We start from the raw sequence: 15,226 nt of genomic DNA, 5'->3' as shown, positions 1-15,226 counted from the left end.
CCTCATCCCCACAGCCGTTGCAAAAATCTAACTTCAGCCCCACAGCCGTTGCAGAAACTGAACCTCATCCCCACAGTCGTTGCAAAAATCTAACTTCAGCCCCAGAGCCCCACAGCCGTTGCAGAAACTGAACCTCAGTGCCGCAGCCGTTGCAAATATCTAACTTCAGCCCCACAGCCGTTGCAGAAACTGAACCTCATCCCCACAGCCGTTGCAAAAATCTAACTTCAGACCCACAGCCGTTGCAGAAACTGAACTTCATCCCCACAGCCGTTGCAAAAAACTAACTTCAGCCCCACAGCCGTTGCAGAAACTGAACCTCAGTGCCGCAGCTGTTGCAAAAATCTAACTTCAGCCCCACAGCCGTTGCAGAAACTGAACCTCATCCCCACAGCCGTTGCAAAAATCTAACTTCAGCCCCACAGCCGTTGCAGAAACTGAACCTCATCCCCACAGCCGTTGCAAAAATCTAACTTCAGCCCCACAGCCGTTGCAGAAACTGAACCTCAGTGCCGCAGCCGTTGCAAAAATCTAACTTCAGCCCCACAGCCATTGCAGAAACTGAACCTCAGTGCCGCAGCCGTTGCAAAAATCTAACTTCAGCCCCACAGCCGTTGCAGAAACTGAACCTCATCCCCACAGCCGTTGCAAAAATCTAACTTCAGCCCCACAGCCGTTGCAGAAACTGAACCTCATCCCCACAGCCGTTGCAAATATCTGACTTCAGCCCCACAGCCGTTGCAGAAACTGAACCTCATCCCCACGGCCGTTGCAAAAATCTAACTTCAGCCCCACAGCCGTTGCAGAAACTGAACCTCATCCCCACAGCCGTTGCAAAAATCTAACTTCAGCCCCACAGCCGTTGCAGAAACTGAACTTCATCCCCACAGCCGTTGCAAAAATCTAACTTCAGCCCCACAGCCGTTGCAGAAACTGAACCTCATCCCCACAGTCGTTGCAAAAATCTAACTTCAGCCCCACAGCCGTTGCAGAAACTGAACCTAGGTGCCGCAGCCGTTGCAAAAATCTAACTTCAGCCCCACAGCCGTTGCAGAAACTGAACTTCATCCCCACAGCCGTTGCAAAAATCTAACTTCAGCCCCACAGCCGTTGCAGAAACTGAACCTCATCCCCACAGCCGTTGCAAAAATGTAACTTCAGCCCCACAGCCGTTGCAGAAACTGAACCTCATCCCCACAGCCGTTGCAAAAATCTAACTTCAGCCCCACAGCCGTTGCAGAAACTGAACCTCATCCCCACAGCCGTTGCAAAAATCAAACTTCAGCCCCACAGCCGTTGCAGAAACTGAACCTCATCCCCACAGTCGATGCAAAAATCTAACTTCAGCCCCACAGCCGTTGCAGAAACTGAACCTCATCCCAACAGCCGTTGCAAAAATCTAACTTCAGCCCCACAGCCGTTGCAGAAACTGAACCTCATCCCCACAGCCGTTGCAAAAATCTAACTTCAGCCCCACAGCCGTTGCAGAAACTGAACCTCATCCCCACAGCCGTTGCAAAAAACTAACTTCAGCCCCACAGCCGTTGCAGAAACTGAACCTCATCCCCACAGCCGTTGCAAAAATCTAACTTCAGCCCCACAGCCGTTGCAGAAACTGAACCTCATCCCCACAGCCGTTGCAAAAATCTAACTTCAGCCCCACAGCCGTTGCAGAAACTGAACCTCAGTGCCGCAGCCGTTGCAAAAATCTAACTTCAGCCCCACAGCCGTTGCAGAAACTGAACCTCATCCCCACAGCCGTTGCAAAAATCTAACTTCAGCCCCACAGCCGTTGCAGAAACTGAACCTCATCCCCACAGCCGTTGCAAAAAACTAACTTCAGCCCCACAGCCGTTGCAGAAACTGAACCTCATCCCCACAGTCGATGCAAAAATCTAACTTCAGCCCCACAGCCGTTGCAGAAACTGAACCTCATCCCCACAGCCGTTGCAAAAATCTAACTTCAGCCCCACAGCCGTTGCAGAAACTGAACCTCATCCCCACAGCCATTGCAAAAATCTAACTTCAGCCCCACAGCCGTTGCAGAAACTGAACCTCATCCCCACAGCCGTTGCAAAAATCTAACTTCAGCCCCACAGCCGTTGCAGAAACTGAACCTCATCCCCACAGCCGTTGCAAAAATCTAACTTCAGCCCCACAGCCGTTGCAGAAACTGAACCTCATCCCCACAGCCGTTGCAAAAATCTAACTTCAGCCCCACAGCCGTTGCAGAAACTGAACCTCATCCCCACAGCCGTTGCAAAAATCTAACTTCAGCCCCACAGCCGTTGCAGAAACTGAACCTCAGTGCCGCAGCCGTTGCAAAAATCTAACTTCAGCCCCACAGCCGTTGCAGAAACTGAACCTCATCCCCACAGCCGTTGCAAAAAACTAACTTCAGACCCACAGCCGTTGCAGAAACTGAACCTCGACCCCACAGTCGTTGCAAAAATCTAACTTCAGCCCCACAGCCGTTGCAGAAACTGAACCTCATCCCCACAGCCGTTGCAAAAATCTAACTTCAGCCCCACAGCCGTTGCAGAAACTGAACCTCAGTGCCGCAGCCGTTGCAAATATCTGACTTCAGCCCCACAGCCGTTGCAGAAACTGAACCTCATCCCCACAGCCGTTGCAAAAATCTAACTTCAGCCCCACAGCCGTTGCAGAAACTGAACCTCATCCCCACAGCCGTTGCAAAAATCTAACTTCAGCCCCACAGCCGTTGCAGAAACTGAACCTCATCCCCACAGCCGTTGCAAAAATCTAATTTCAGCCCCACAGCCGTTGCAGAAACTGAACCTCATCCCCACAGCCGTTGCAAAAATCTAACTTCAGCCCCACAGCCGTTGCAGAAACTGAACCTCATCCCCACAGCCGTTGCAAAAATCTAACTTCAGCCCCACAGCCGTTGCAGAAACTGAACCTCATCCCCACAGCCGTTGCAAAAAACTAACTTCAGCCCCACAGCCGTTGCAGAAACTGAACCTCATCCCCACAGTCGATGCAAAAATCTAACTTCAGCCCCACAGCCGTTGCAGAAACTGAACCTCAGTGCCACAGCCGTTGCAAAAATCTAACTTCAGCCCCACAGCCGTTGCAGAAACTGAACCTCATCCCCACAGCCATTGCAAAAATCTAACTTCAGCCCCACAGCCGTTGCAGAAACTGAACCTCATCCCCACAGCCGTTGCAAAAATCTAACTTCAGCCCCACAGCCGTTGCAGAAACTGAACCTCATCCCCACAGCCGTTGCAAAAATCTAACTTCAGCCCCACAGCCGTTGCAGAAACTGAACCTCATCCCCACAGCCGTTGCAAAAATCTAACTTCAGCCCCACAGCCGTTGCAGAAACTGAACCTCATCCCCACAGCCGTTGCAAAAATCTAACTTCAGCCCCACAGCCGTTGCAGAAACTGAACCTCATCCCCACAGCCGTTGCAAAAATCTAACTTCAGCCCCACAGCCGTTGCAGAAACTGAACCTCATCCCCACAGCCGTTGCAAAAATCTAACTTCAGCCCCACAGCCGTTGCAGAAACTGAACCTCAGTGCCGCAGCCGTTGCAAATATCTGACTTCAGCCCCACAGCCGTTGCAGAAACTGAACCTCATCCCCACAGCCGTTGCAAAAATCTAACTTCAGCCCCACAGCCGTTGCAGAAACTGAACCTCATCCCCACAGCCGTTGCAAAAATCTAACTTCAGCCCCACAGCCGTTGCAGAAACTGAACCTCATCCCCACAGCCGTTGCAAAAATCTAATTTCAGCCCCACAGCCGTTGCAGAAACTGAACCTCATCCCCACAGCCGTTGCAAAAATCTAACTTCAGCCCCACAGCCGTTGCAGAAACTGAACCTCATCCCCACAGCCGTTGCAAAAATCTAACTTCAGCCCCACAGCCGTTGCAGAAACTGAACCTCATCCCCACAGCCGTTGCAAAAAACTAACTTCAGCCCCACAGCCGTTGCAGAAACTGAACCTCATCCCCACAGTCGATGCAAAAATCTAACTTCAGCCCCACAGCCGTTGCAGAAACTGAACCTCAGTGCCACAGCCGTTGCAAAAATCTAACTTCAGCCCCACAGCCGTTGCAGAAACTGAACCTCATCCCCACAGCCATTGCAAAAATCTAACTTCAGCCCCACAGCCGTTGCAGAAACTGAACCTCATCCCCACAGCCGTTGCAAAAATCTAACTTCAGCCCCACAGCCGTTGCAGAAACTGAACCTCATCCCCACAGCCGTTGCAAAAATCTAACTTCAGCCCCACAGCCGTTGTAGAAACTGAACCTCATCCCCACAGCCGTTGCAAAAATCTAACTTCAGCCCCACAGCCGTTGCAGAAACTGAACCTCATCCCCACAGCCGTTGCAAAAATCTAACTTCAGACCCACAGCCGTTGCAGAAACTGAACCTCATCCCCACATCCGTTGCAAAAATCTAACTTCAGCCCCACAGCCGTTGCAGAAACTGAACCTCATCCCCACAGCCGTTGCAAAAATCTAACTTCAGCCCCACAGCCGTTGCAGAAACTGAACCTCATCCCCACAGCCGTTGCAAAAATCTAACTTCAGCCCCACAACCGTTGCAGAAACTGAACCTCAGTGCCGCAGCCGTTGCAAATATCTGACTTCAGCCCCACAGCCGTTGCAGAAACTGAACCTCATCCCCACAGCCGTTGCAAAAATCTAACTTCAGCCCCACAGCCGTTGCAGAAACTGAACCTCATCCCCACAGCCGTTGCAAAAATCTAACTTCAGCCCCACAGCCGTTGCAGAAACTGAACCTCATCCCCACAGCCGTTGCAAAAATCTAATTTCAGCCCCACAGCCGTTGCAGAAACTGAACCTCGGCCCCACAGTCGTTGCAAAAATCTAACTTCAGCCCCACAGCCGTTGCAGAAACTGAACCTCATCCCCACAGCCGTTGCAAAAATCTAACTTCAGCCCCACAGCCGTTGCAGAAACTGAACCTCATCCCCACAGCCGTTGCAAAAATCTAACTTCAGCCCCACAGCCGTTGCAGAAACTGAACCTCAGTGCCGCAGCCGTTGCAAATATCTAACTTCAGCCCCACAGCCGTTGCAGAAACTGAACCTCATACCCACAGCCGTTGCAAAAATCTAACTTCAGCCCCACAGCCGTTGCAGAAACTGAACCTCATCCCCACAGGCGTTGCAAAAATCTAACTTCAGCCCCACAGCCGTTGCAGAAACTGAACCTCATCCCCACAGCCGTTGCAAAAATCTAACTTCAGCCCCACAGCCGTTGCAGAAACTGAACCTCATCCCCACAGTCGTTGCAAAAATCTAACTTCAGCCCCACAGTCGTTGCAGAAACTGAACCTCATCCCCACAGCCGTTGCAAAAATCTAACTTCAGCCCCACAACCGTTGCAGAAACTGAACCTCATCCCCACAGCCGTTGCAAATATCTAACTTCAGCCCCACAACCGTTGCAGAAACTGAACCTCATCCCCACAGCCGTTGCAAAAATCTAACTTCAGCCCCACAGCCGTTGCAGAAACTGAACCTCATCCCCACAGCCGTTGCAAAAATCTAACTTCAGCCCCACAGCCGTTGCAGAAACTGAACCTCATCCCCACAGCCGTTGTAAAAATCTAACCAGCCCCACAGCCGTTGCAGAAACTGAACCTCATCCCCACAGCCGTTGCAAAAATCTAACTTCAGCCCCACAGCCGTTGCAGAAACTGAACTTCATCCCCACAGCCGTTGCAAAAAACTAACTTCAGCCCCACAGCCGTTGCAGAAACTGAACCTCAGTGCCGCAGCCGTTGCAAAAATCTAACTTCAGCCCCACAGCCGTTGCAGAAACTGAACCTCATCCCCACAGCCGTTGCAAAAAACTAACTTCAGCCCCACAGCCGTTGCAGAAACTGAACCTCATCCCCACAGCCGTTGCAAAAATCTAACTTCAGCCCCACAGCCGTTGCAGAAACTGAACCTCAGTGCCGCAGCCGTTGCAAAAATCTAACTTCAGCCCCACAGCCGTTGCAGAAACTGAACCTCATCCCCACAGCCGTTGCAAAAATCTAACTTCAGCCCCACAACCGTTGCAGAAACTGAACCTCATCCCCACAGCCGTTGCAAAAATCTAACTTCAGCCCCACAGCCGTTGCAGAAACTGAACCTCATCCCCACAGCCGTTGCAAAAATCTAACTTCAGCCCCACAGCCGTTGCAGAAACTGAACCTCATCCCCACAGCCGTTGCAAAAATCTAACTTCAGCCCCACAGCCGTTGCAGAAACTGAACCTCATCCCCACATCCGTTGCAAATATCTAACTTCAGCCCCACAGCCGTTGCAGAAACTGAACCTCAGTGCCGCAGCCGTTGCAAAAATCTAACTTCAGCCCCACAGCCGTTGCAGAAACTGAACCTCAGTGCCGCAGCCGTTGCAAAAAACTAACTTCAGCCCCACAGCCGTTGCAGAAACTGAACCTCATCCCCACAGCCGTTGCAAAAATCTAACTTCAGCCCCACAGCCGTTGCAGAAACTGAACCTCATCCCCACAGCCGTTGCAAAAATCTAACTTCAGCCCCACAGCCGTTGCAGAAACTGAACCTCAGTGCCGCAGCCGTTGCAAAAATCTAACTTCAGCCCCACAGCCGTTGCAGAAACTGAACCTCATCCCCACAGCCGTTGCAAAAATCTAACTTCAGCCCCACAGCCGTTGCAGAAACTGAACCTCATCCCCACAGCCGTTGCAAATATCTAACTTCAGCCCCACAGCCGTTGCAGAAACTGAACCTCAGTGCCGCAGCCGTTGCAAAAATCTAACTTCAGCCCCACAGCCGTTGCAGAAACTGAACCTCATCCCCACAGCCGTTGCAAAAATCTAACTTCAGCCCCACAGCCGTTGCAGAAACTGAACCTCAGTGCCGCAGCCGTTGCAAAAATCTAACTTCAGCCCCACAGCCGTTGCAGAAACTGAACCTCATCCCCACAGCCGTTGCAAAAATCTAACTTCAGCCCCACAGCCGTTGCAGAAACTGAACCTCATCCCCACAGCCGTTGCAAAAATCTAACTTCAGCCCCACAGCCGTTGCAGAAACTGAACCTCAGTGCCGCAGCCGTTGCAAAAATCTAACTTCAGCCCCACAGCCGTTGCAGAAACTGAACCTCATCCCCACAGCCGTTGCAAAAATCTAACTTCAGCCCCACAGCCGTTGCAGGCACTGAACCTCATCCCCACAGCCGTTGCAAAAATCTAACTTCAGCCCCACAGCCGTTGCAGAAACTGAACCTCATCCCCACAGCCGTTGCAAAAATCTAACTTCAGCCCCACAGCCGTTGCAGAAACTGAACCTCAGTGCCGCAGCCGTTGCAAAAATCTAACTTCAGCCCCACAGCCGTTGCAGAAACTGAACCTCATCCCCACAGCCGTTGCAAAAATCTAACTTCAGCCCCACAGCCGTTGCAGAAACTGAACCTCAGTGCCGCAGCCGTTGCAAAAATCTAACTTCAGCCCCACAGCCGTTGCAGAAACTGAACCTCAGTGCCGCAGCCGTTGCAAAAATCTAACTTCAGCCCCACAGCCGTTGCAGAAACTGAACCTCATCCCCACAGCCGTTGCAAAAATCTAACTTCAGCCCCACAGCCGTTGCAGAAACTGAACCTCAGTGCCGCAGCCGTTGCAAAAATCTAACTTCAGCCCCACAGCCGTTGCAGAAACTGAACCTCATCCCCACAGCCGTTGCAAAAATCTAACTTCAGCCCCACAGCCGTTGCAGAAACTGAACCTCAGTGCCGCAGCCGTTGCAAAAATCTAACTTCAGCCCCACAGCCGTTGCAGAAACTGAACCTCAGTGCCGCAGCCGTTGCAAAAATCTAACTTCAGCCCCACAGCCGTTGCAGAAACTGAACTTCATCCCCACAGCCGTTGCAAAAATCTAACTTCAGCCCCACAGCCGTTGCAGAAACTGAACCTCAGTGCCGCAGCCGTTGCAGAAATCTAACTTCAGCCCCACAGCCGTTGCAGAAACTGAACCTCAGTGCCGCAGCCGTTGCAAATATATGACTTCAGCCCCACAGCCGTTGCAGAAACTGAACCTCATCCCCACAGCCGTTGCAAAAATCTAACTTCAGCCCCACAGCCGTTGCAGAAACTGAACCTCATCCCCACAGCCGTTGCAAAAATCTAACTTCAGCCCCACAGCCGTTGCAGAAACTGAACCTCATCCCCACAGCCGTTGTAAAAATCTAACTTCAGCCCCACAGCCGTTGCAGAAACTGAACCTCAGTGCCGCAGCCGTTGCAAAAATCTAACTTCAGCCCCACAGCCGTTGCAGAAACTGAACCTCAGTGCCACAGCCGTTGTAAAAATCTAACTTCAGCCCCACAGCCGTTGCAGAAACTGAACCTCATCCCCACAGCCGTTGCAAAAATCTAATTTCAGCCCCACAGCCGTTGCAGAAACTGAACCTCGGCCCTACAGTCGTTGCAAAAATCTAACTTCAGCCCCACAGCCGTTGCAGAAACTGAACCTCAGTGCCGCAGCCGTTGCAAAAATCTAACTTCAGCCCCACAGCCGTTGCAGAAACTGAACTTCATCCCCACAGCCGTTGCAAAAATCTAACTTCAGCCCCACAGCCGTTGCAGAAACTGAACCTCAGTGCCGCAGCCGTTGCAAATATCTGACTTCAGCACCACAGCCGTTGCAGAAACTGAACCTCATCCCCACAGCCGTTGCAAAAATCTAACTTCAGCCCCACAGCCGTTGCAGAAACTGAACCTCATCCCCACAGCCGTTGCAAAAATCTAACTTCAGCCCCACAACCGTTGCAGAAACTGAACCTCATCCCCACAGCCGTTGCAAAAATCTAACTTCAGCCCCACAGCCGTTGCAGAAACTGAACCTCATCCCCACAGCCGTTGCAAAAATCTAACTTCAGCCCCACAGCCGTTGCAGAAACTGAACCTCATCCCCACAGTCGTTGCAAAAATCTAACTTCAGCCCCACAGTCGTTGCAGAAACTGAACCTCATCCCCACAGCCGTTGCAAAAATCTAACTTCAGCCCCACAACCGTTGCAGAAACTGAACCTCATCCCCACAGCCGTTGCAAATATCTAACTTCAGCCCCACAGCCGTTGCAGAAACTGAACCTCATCCCCACAGCCGTTGCAAAAATCTAACTTCAGCCCCACAGCCGTTGCAGAAACTGAACCACATCCCCACAGCCGTTGCAAAAATCTAACTTCAGCCCCACAGCCGTTGCAGAAACTGAACCTCATCCCCACAGCCGTTGCAAAAATCTAACCAGCCCCACAGCCGTTGCAGAAACTGAACCTCATCCCCACAGTCGTTGCAAAAATCTAACTTCAGCCCCACAGCCGTTGCAGAAACTGAACTTCATCCCCACAGCCGTTGCAAAAAACTAACTTCAGCCCCACAACCGTTGCAGAAACTGAACCTCAGTGCCGCAGCCGTTGCAAAAATCTAACTTCAGCCCCACAGTCGTTGCAGAAACTGAACCTCATCCCCACAGCCGTTGCAAAAAACTAACTTCAGCCCCACAGCCGTTGCAGAAACTGAACCTCATCCCCACAGCCGTTGCAAAAATCTAACTTCAGCCCCACAGTCGTTGCAGAAACTGAACCTCGTCCCCACAGCCGTTGCAAAAATCTAACTTCAGCCCCACAGCCGTTGCAGAAACTGAACCTCATCCCCACAGCCGTTGCAAAAATCTAACTTCAGCCCCACAGCCGTTGCAGAAACTGAACCTCATCCCCACAGCCGTTGCAAAAATCTAACTTCAGCCCCACAGCCGTTGCAGAAACTGAACCTCAGTGCCGCAGCCGTTGCAAAAATCTAACTTCAGCCCCACAGCCGTTGCAGAAACTGAACCTCATCCCCACAGCCGTTGCAAAAATCTAACTTCAGCCCCACAGCCGTTGCAGAAACTGAACCTCATCCCCACAGCCGTTGCAAAAATCTAACTTCAGCCCCACAGCCGTTGCAGAAACTGAACCTCATCCCCACAGCCGTTGCAAAAATCTAACTTCAGCCCCACAGCCGTTGCAGAAACTGAACCTCATCCCCACAGCCGTTGCAAAAATCTAACTTCAGCCCCACAGCCGTTGCAGAAACTGAACCTCATCCCCACAGCCGTTGCAAAAATCTAACTTCAGCCCCACAGCCGTTGCAGAAACTGAACCTCATCCCCACAGCCGTTGCAAAAATCTAACTTCAGCCCCACAGCCGTTGCAGAAACTGAACCTCAGTGCCGCAGCCGTTGCAAAAATCTAACTTCAGCCCCACAGCCGTTGCAGAAACTGAACCTCAGTGCCGCAGCCGTTGCAAAAATCTAACTTCAGCCCCACAACCGTTGCAGAAACTGAACCTCATCCCCACAGCCGTTGCAAAAATCTAACTTCAGCCCCACAGCCGTTGCAGAAACTGAACCTCATCCCCACAGCCGTTGCAAAAATCTAACTTCAGCCCCACAGCCGTTGCAGAAACTGAACCTCATCCCCACAGCCGTTGCAAAAATCTAACTTCAGCCCCACAGCCGTAGCAGAAACTGAACCTCAGTGCCGCAGCCGTTGCAAAAATCTAACTTCAGCCCCACAGCCGTTGCAGAAACTGAACCTCATCCCCACAGCCGTTGCAAAAATCTAACTTCAGACCCACAGCCGTTGCAGAAACTGAACCTCAGTGCCGCAGCCGTTGCAAAAATCTAACTTCAGCCCCACAGCCGTTGCAGAAACTGAACCTCATCCCCACAGCCGTTGCAAAAATCTAACTTCAGCCCCACAGCCGTTGCAGAAACTGAACCTCAGTGCCGCAGCCGTTGCAAAAATCTAACTTCAGCCCCACAGCCGTTGCAGAAACTGAACCTCATCCCCACAGTCGATGCAAAAATCTAACTTCAGCCCCACAGTCGTTGCAGAAACTGAACCTCATCCCCACAGCCGTTGCAAAAATCTAACTTCAGCCCCACAGCCGTTGCAGAAACTGAACCTCATCCCCACAGCCGTTGCAAAAATCTAACTTCAGCCCCACAGCCGTTGCAGAAACTGAACCTCAGTGCCGCAGCCGTTGCAAATATATGACTTCAGCCCCACAGCCGTTGCAGAAACTGAACCTCATCCGCACAGCCGTTGCAAAAATCTAACTTCAGCCCCACAGTCGTTGCAGAAACTGAACCTCATCCCCACAGCCGTTGCAAAAATCTAACTTCAGCCCCACAGCCGTTGCAGAAACTGAACCTCATCCCCACAGCCGTTGTAAAAATCTAACTTTAGCCCCACAGTCGTTGCAGAAACTGAACCTCATCCCCACAGCCGTTGCAAAAATCTAACTTCAGCCCCACAGCCGTTGCAGAAACTGAACCTCAGTGCCACAGCCGTTGTAAAAATCTAACTTCAGCCCCACAGCCGTTGCAGAAACTGAACCTCATCCCCACAGCCGTTGCAAAAATCTAACTTCAGCCCCACAGCCGTTGCAGAAACTGAACCTCATCCCCACAGCCGTTGCAAAAATCTAACTTCAGCCCCACAGCCGTTGCAGAAACTGAACCTCAGTGCCGCAGCCGTTGCAAAAAACTAACTTCAGCCCCACAGTCGTTGCAGAAACTGAACCTCAGTGCCGCAGCCGTTGCAAAAATCTAACTTCAGCCCCACAACCGTTGCAGAAACTGAACCTCATCCCCACAGCCGTTGCAAAAATCTAACTTCAGCCCCACAGCCGTTGCAGAAACTGAACCTCATCCCCACAGCCGTTGCAAAAATCTAACTTCAGCCCCACAGCCGTTGCAGAAACTGAACCTCATCCCCACAGCCGTTGCAAAAATCTAACTTCAGCCCCACAGCCGTTGCAGAAACTGAACCTCAGTGCCGCAGCCGTTGCAAAAAACTAACTTCTTTAGTGACCTGCTCCCCTCGTCGCTCACCCCTCGCATACCACGAAAGCCATGTGTTCCTATTTCACAAGTACTTCAACCTGCCCTGTGCCCGACATTGACGAAGTGACCGTAGAACACGCTAATCTGACCCTTATTACTCTCATACATTTCCATGCATTTATTCTGTTGTCTTCATGTATGAATATGTCATGTTTATACTCAAAATGTTTCTTATAAAATGCTTATTCTGAATCACGATGTATGTAACTGATTTTACCACTGATATTCAAATGTTCTATGTTTCATGTATAGTCAGCCAGTCTGTCCCATAACCACAATGTTTGGATTGTAAAAACATACTGATATCATGTCAACCATACCCTTGTTCCTCTCCACGAAACGGTCATGTGAACCGATGTTTCTGAATTTATGTTCTTTCATATTCTTTCATGTTTTTCCATTGTATATTGTCTCAAAACGAACTTCGTTCATGGCAATTCCTGTGCCATCTAGCTCAGACCGCTCGCCCTCGCGGGCTCGGCAGGACGTGCTCCTCCCTGGGCACCTGCCTTGCCCTCTGTACCAGTTACCCAGAATAAAGACAAGAAAACTGCGACAAGTTTAACTTCAGACCAACATCTTCAGAGTACGTCAGTATCTTACTTACTACTGCCTTACCGCTCAGCCACGACCTACCAAACAACAAGTAATAATAGTGGGGGGTGGGACGCCTCCTTCCTCCCACTACATACATTACAAGTGGTGGCATCACGCTGGGATTGCCGCACCACGCACCCCTCCGAAGATTATCGCACCACGCGCCCTCCGAAGATATCGCACCACGCGCCCTCCGAGGATTACCGCACCACGCGCCCCTCCGAAGATAACGTACCATACGAAGCCCTCCGAAGACATCGTCCAAGTACTCTGAAGATCAACTTCACGAGAAGTTACAAGTCTCTACCAAGATTATCGACTCCTGCAAGCAAAGAAACTCTCATCGAAGTCTGTCACTTCAAGACTTCCGACACGAAGCCAGTCTTCCCTGCTGTCGCTACTCCCTCTGCGCACCTGCCGCAGTCCTCAACGGTTACTGCAGTCGCCTGATGCAGCAACATCAATCTACACTGCCCTGCCAGTACCTCAAGGTGAGTTTCTTTTATCCTCGCTGTTCTCATTTGTCTAGGAAATCCCCTGTGAAGTGAAGTGTCTGATTTCCTCTTGCTCTCGCGAACACCTGTGTTCCTCCCGCATAGAAAACGAGATCTCCCCTCACTGACATCTGTCTCCCCTTAACTAGCATGTCTCCCCTCACTCTGAGTGCGCCTCACTCATGCCCTGTGGTTAGCATGATTACGCTAATTTCTCTGTAGTTCTGTCTACCTATGAGTACTTAGTTCGTTTTCCTTTACTCTAAGTCGTGATGACTTCTGAATCTCCACGATGCTAAGTTCCAGTTCATTCATAATGAGCTATTTTTCCCAGGAAATTCTTCCTGCATTTTTGCATGTCTTCAGTAATTCTTAATAGGAAAATCCTTCCTGTAGCCTAGCATGCAACTGCCCTTCAGTTTCGATGAAAAATCTTGCATTTTTACACGCAACTACTCTCATTCCCCTGAAGAAATGTGTTCTATGATTTATCTACCCTCACTTTTACAAGTATATCTGTTGCCCTCTGATCTTGCACGTGAATTCTACGAAATATGACATGGAGAATCATTCCTTTATCTTGCATGGCTCTATAAACTCGCAATTTCCACAAGATTTTGTCCTACAATTTCGTTTGTTTGTTACTGCCTTCTATCTCTCAGGTAAATGTTGCAATTAACACCCTCTGTTCCCAATACTTGACACGTTGCTTCCAGTTATTTCCTAATCATTATGAGTTCGTGTTGATATTGTAACTCCCTGAGATACTGAGATATGGCATTATGTCTTCTGTCGCCAAGACATGGTACTGTTGTTCCTGTCTGTTGTCCCCAGAGCCAGACACCCATGCTGAAACGCCACTGCTGACCTTGACTCTCGGATCACCACGTCGTCCCCTCGCCGCCGTGCCCTGACGCACAAGTTTCGCTCGCCCGTTAACGAGCCCATCTCACGGACACCCTCGCCGCCGTATCACCTGCCGACGCTCCCATGTTCTCAACTGCACGTCGCTGCAACTCCGGCCGTGTCCGCCGCCTCGTCCGCTGGTGACTACCGCCGAACGTCCTCACCGCCGCATCACCTGCCGACGCTCTCCTGTTCTCGCGTTGCTACTCCGGCCATGTCCGCCGCCCCGACCCGTCCGCTGGTGATCGCCGCCCACGTTCCTCGTGCATCTCGCTACGCTCACTCACCACACTCGCTGCCGTGCTGGTGACCCTGGCAAAAACTGTCCCTCCTTGCCTGCCGATTCTCGTGACGCCGTCACCAATGTTGTTCCTCTCCCGAGATGACGAATCCTTCCGCCGACGTGATCCTCAAGACCTCGCTCTCAAGATTCTCCGCTCAACCTTCGACTCTTCGACGATTACTGGTCTCCCAGAATCTTCTAGACCCGGTGTGCGTGTCATTACGACTGACACGGCGCTTGACAAGTTAACTGTGTCTTCCAGTGATCCTGTGTGGAACGATTGACGAGCTCCGGGACTGATCATCACTGCCGCTCCCGTCAAGACCACCTGCACCCGGAACAGTGACCTGTGCAAACAAGCACCCTAGGCCGCCGACCTTAGAAATACCTGTACGACCGTTCCTCCTCAACTGCATGATCGAGACTCCCTGTGTCTGTTACCTCCGTCACCTGTCACCTGTCATCTACCTGCATCGTCTACTCAAGAATCGAGGACGATTCTTTTCTATTGGCCGAGCGATTTAGTGACCTGCTCCCCTCGTCGCTCACCCCTCGCATACCACGAAAGCCATGTGTTCCTATTTCACAAGTACTTCAACCTGCCCTGTGCCCGACATTGACGAAGTGACCGTAGAACACGCTAATCTGACCCTTATTACTCTCATACATTTCCATGCATTTATTCTGTTGTCTTCATGTATGAATATGTCATGTTTATACTCAAAATGTTTCTTATAAAATGCTTATTCTGAATCACGATGTATGTAACTGATTTTACCACTGATATTCAAATGTTCTATGTTTCATGTATAGTCAGCCAGTCTGTCCCATAACCACAATGTTTGGATTGTAAAAACATACTGATATCATGTCAACCATACCCTTGTTCCTCTCCACGAAACGGTCATGTGAACCGATGTTTCTGAATTTATGTTCTTTCATATTCTTTCATGTTTTTCCATTGTATATTGTCTCAAAACGAACTTCGTTCATGGCAATTCCTGTGCCATCTAGCTCAGACCGC

The 15,226-nt window shown here is 50.7% G+C and overlaps 1 protein-coding gene across 1 annotated transcript in view; it reads left to right on the top strand.

Moving 5' to 3' along the window:
• LOC138860070 (RE1-silencing transcription factor-like) overlaps positions 1-11,443 on the top strand; it is a 13,138-nt gene extending 1,695 nt beyond the window's left edge. Inside the window, exons 3-13 of the mRNA XM_070116880.1 lie at positions 1-16; positions 2,503-2,628; positions 3,495-3,620; positions 4,549-4,674; positions 4,797-4,922; positions 5,541-5,664; positions 7,949-8,082; positions 8,391-8,516; positions 8,577-8,702; positions 10,993-11,118; positions 11,303-11,443. The exon at positions 1-16 is cut by the window's left edge and continues 110 nt beyond it. Of these exons, the coding sequence (XP_069972981.1) occupies positions 1-16; positions 2,503-2,628; positions 3,495-3,620; positions 4,549-4,674; positions 4,797-4,922; positions 5,541-5,664; positions 7,949-8,082; positions 8,391-8,516; positions 8,577-8,702; positions 10,993-11,118; positions 11,303-11,443 (1,297 nt within the window). The remainder of the gene's footprint in view (positions 17-2,502; positions 2,629-3,494; positions 3,621-4,548; positions 4,675-4,796; positions 4,923-5,540; positions 5,665-7,948; positions 8,083-8,390; positions 8,517-8,576; positions 8,703-10,992; positions 11,119-11,302) is intronic.
• The last annotated feature ends 3,783 nt before the right edge of the window (positions 11,444-15,226 follow it).

The sequence above is a fragment of the Penaeus vannamei genome, chromosome 39 (genome assembly GCF_042767895.1).
Source record: "Penaeus vannamei isolate JL-2024 chromosome 39, ASM4276789v1, whole genome shotgun sequence".
NCBI lineage: Eukaryota > Metazoa > Arthropoda > Malacostraca > Decapoda > Penaeidae > Penaeus > Penaeus vannamei.
Note: the sequence above shows the minus strand (reverse complement) of the source record. Positions and strands in the feature narration are given on the sequence as shown.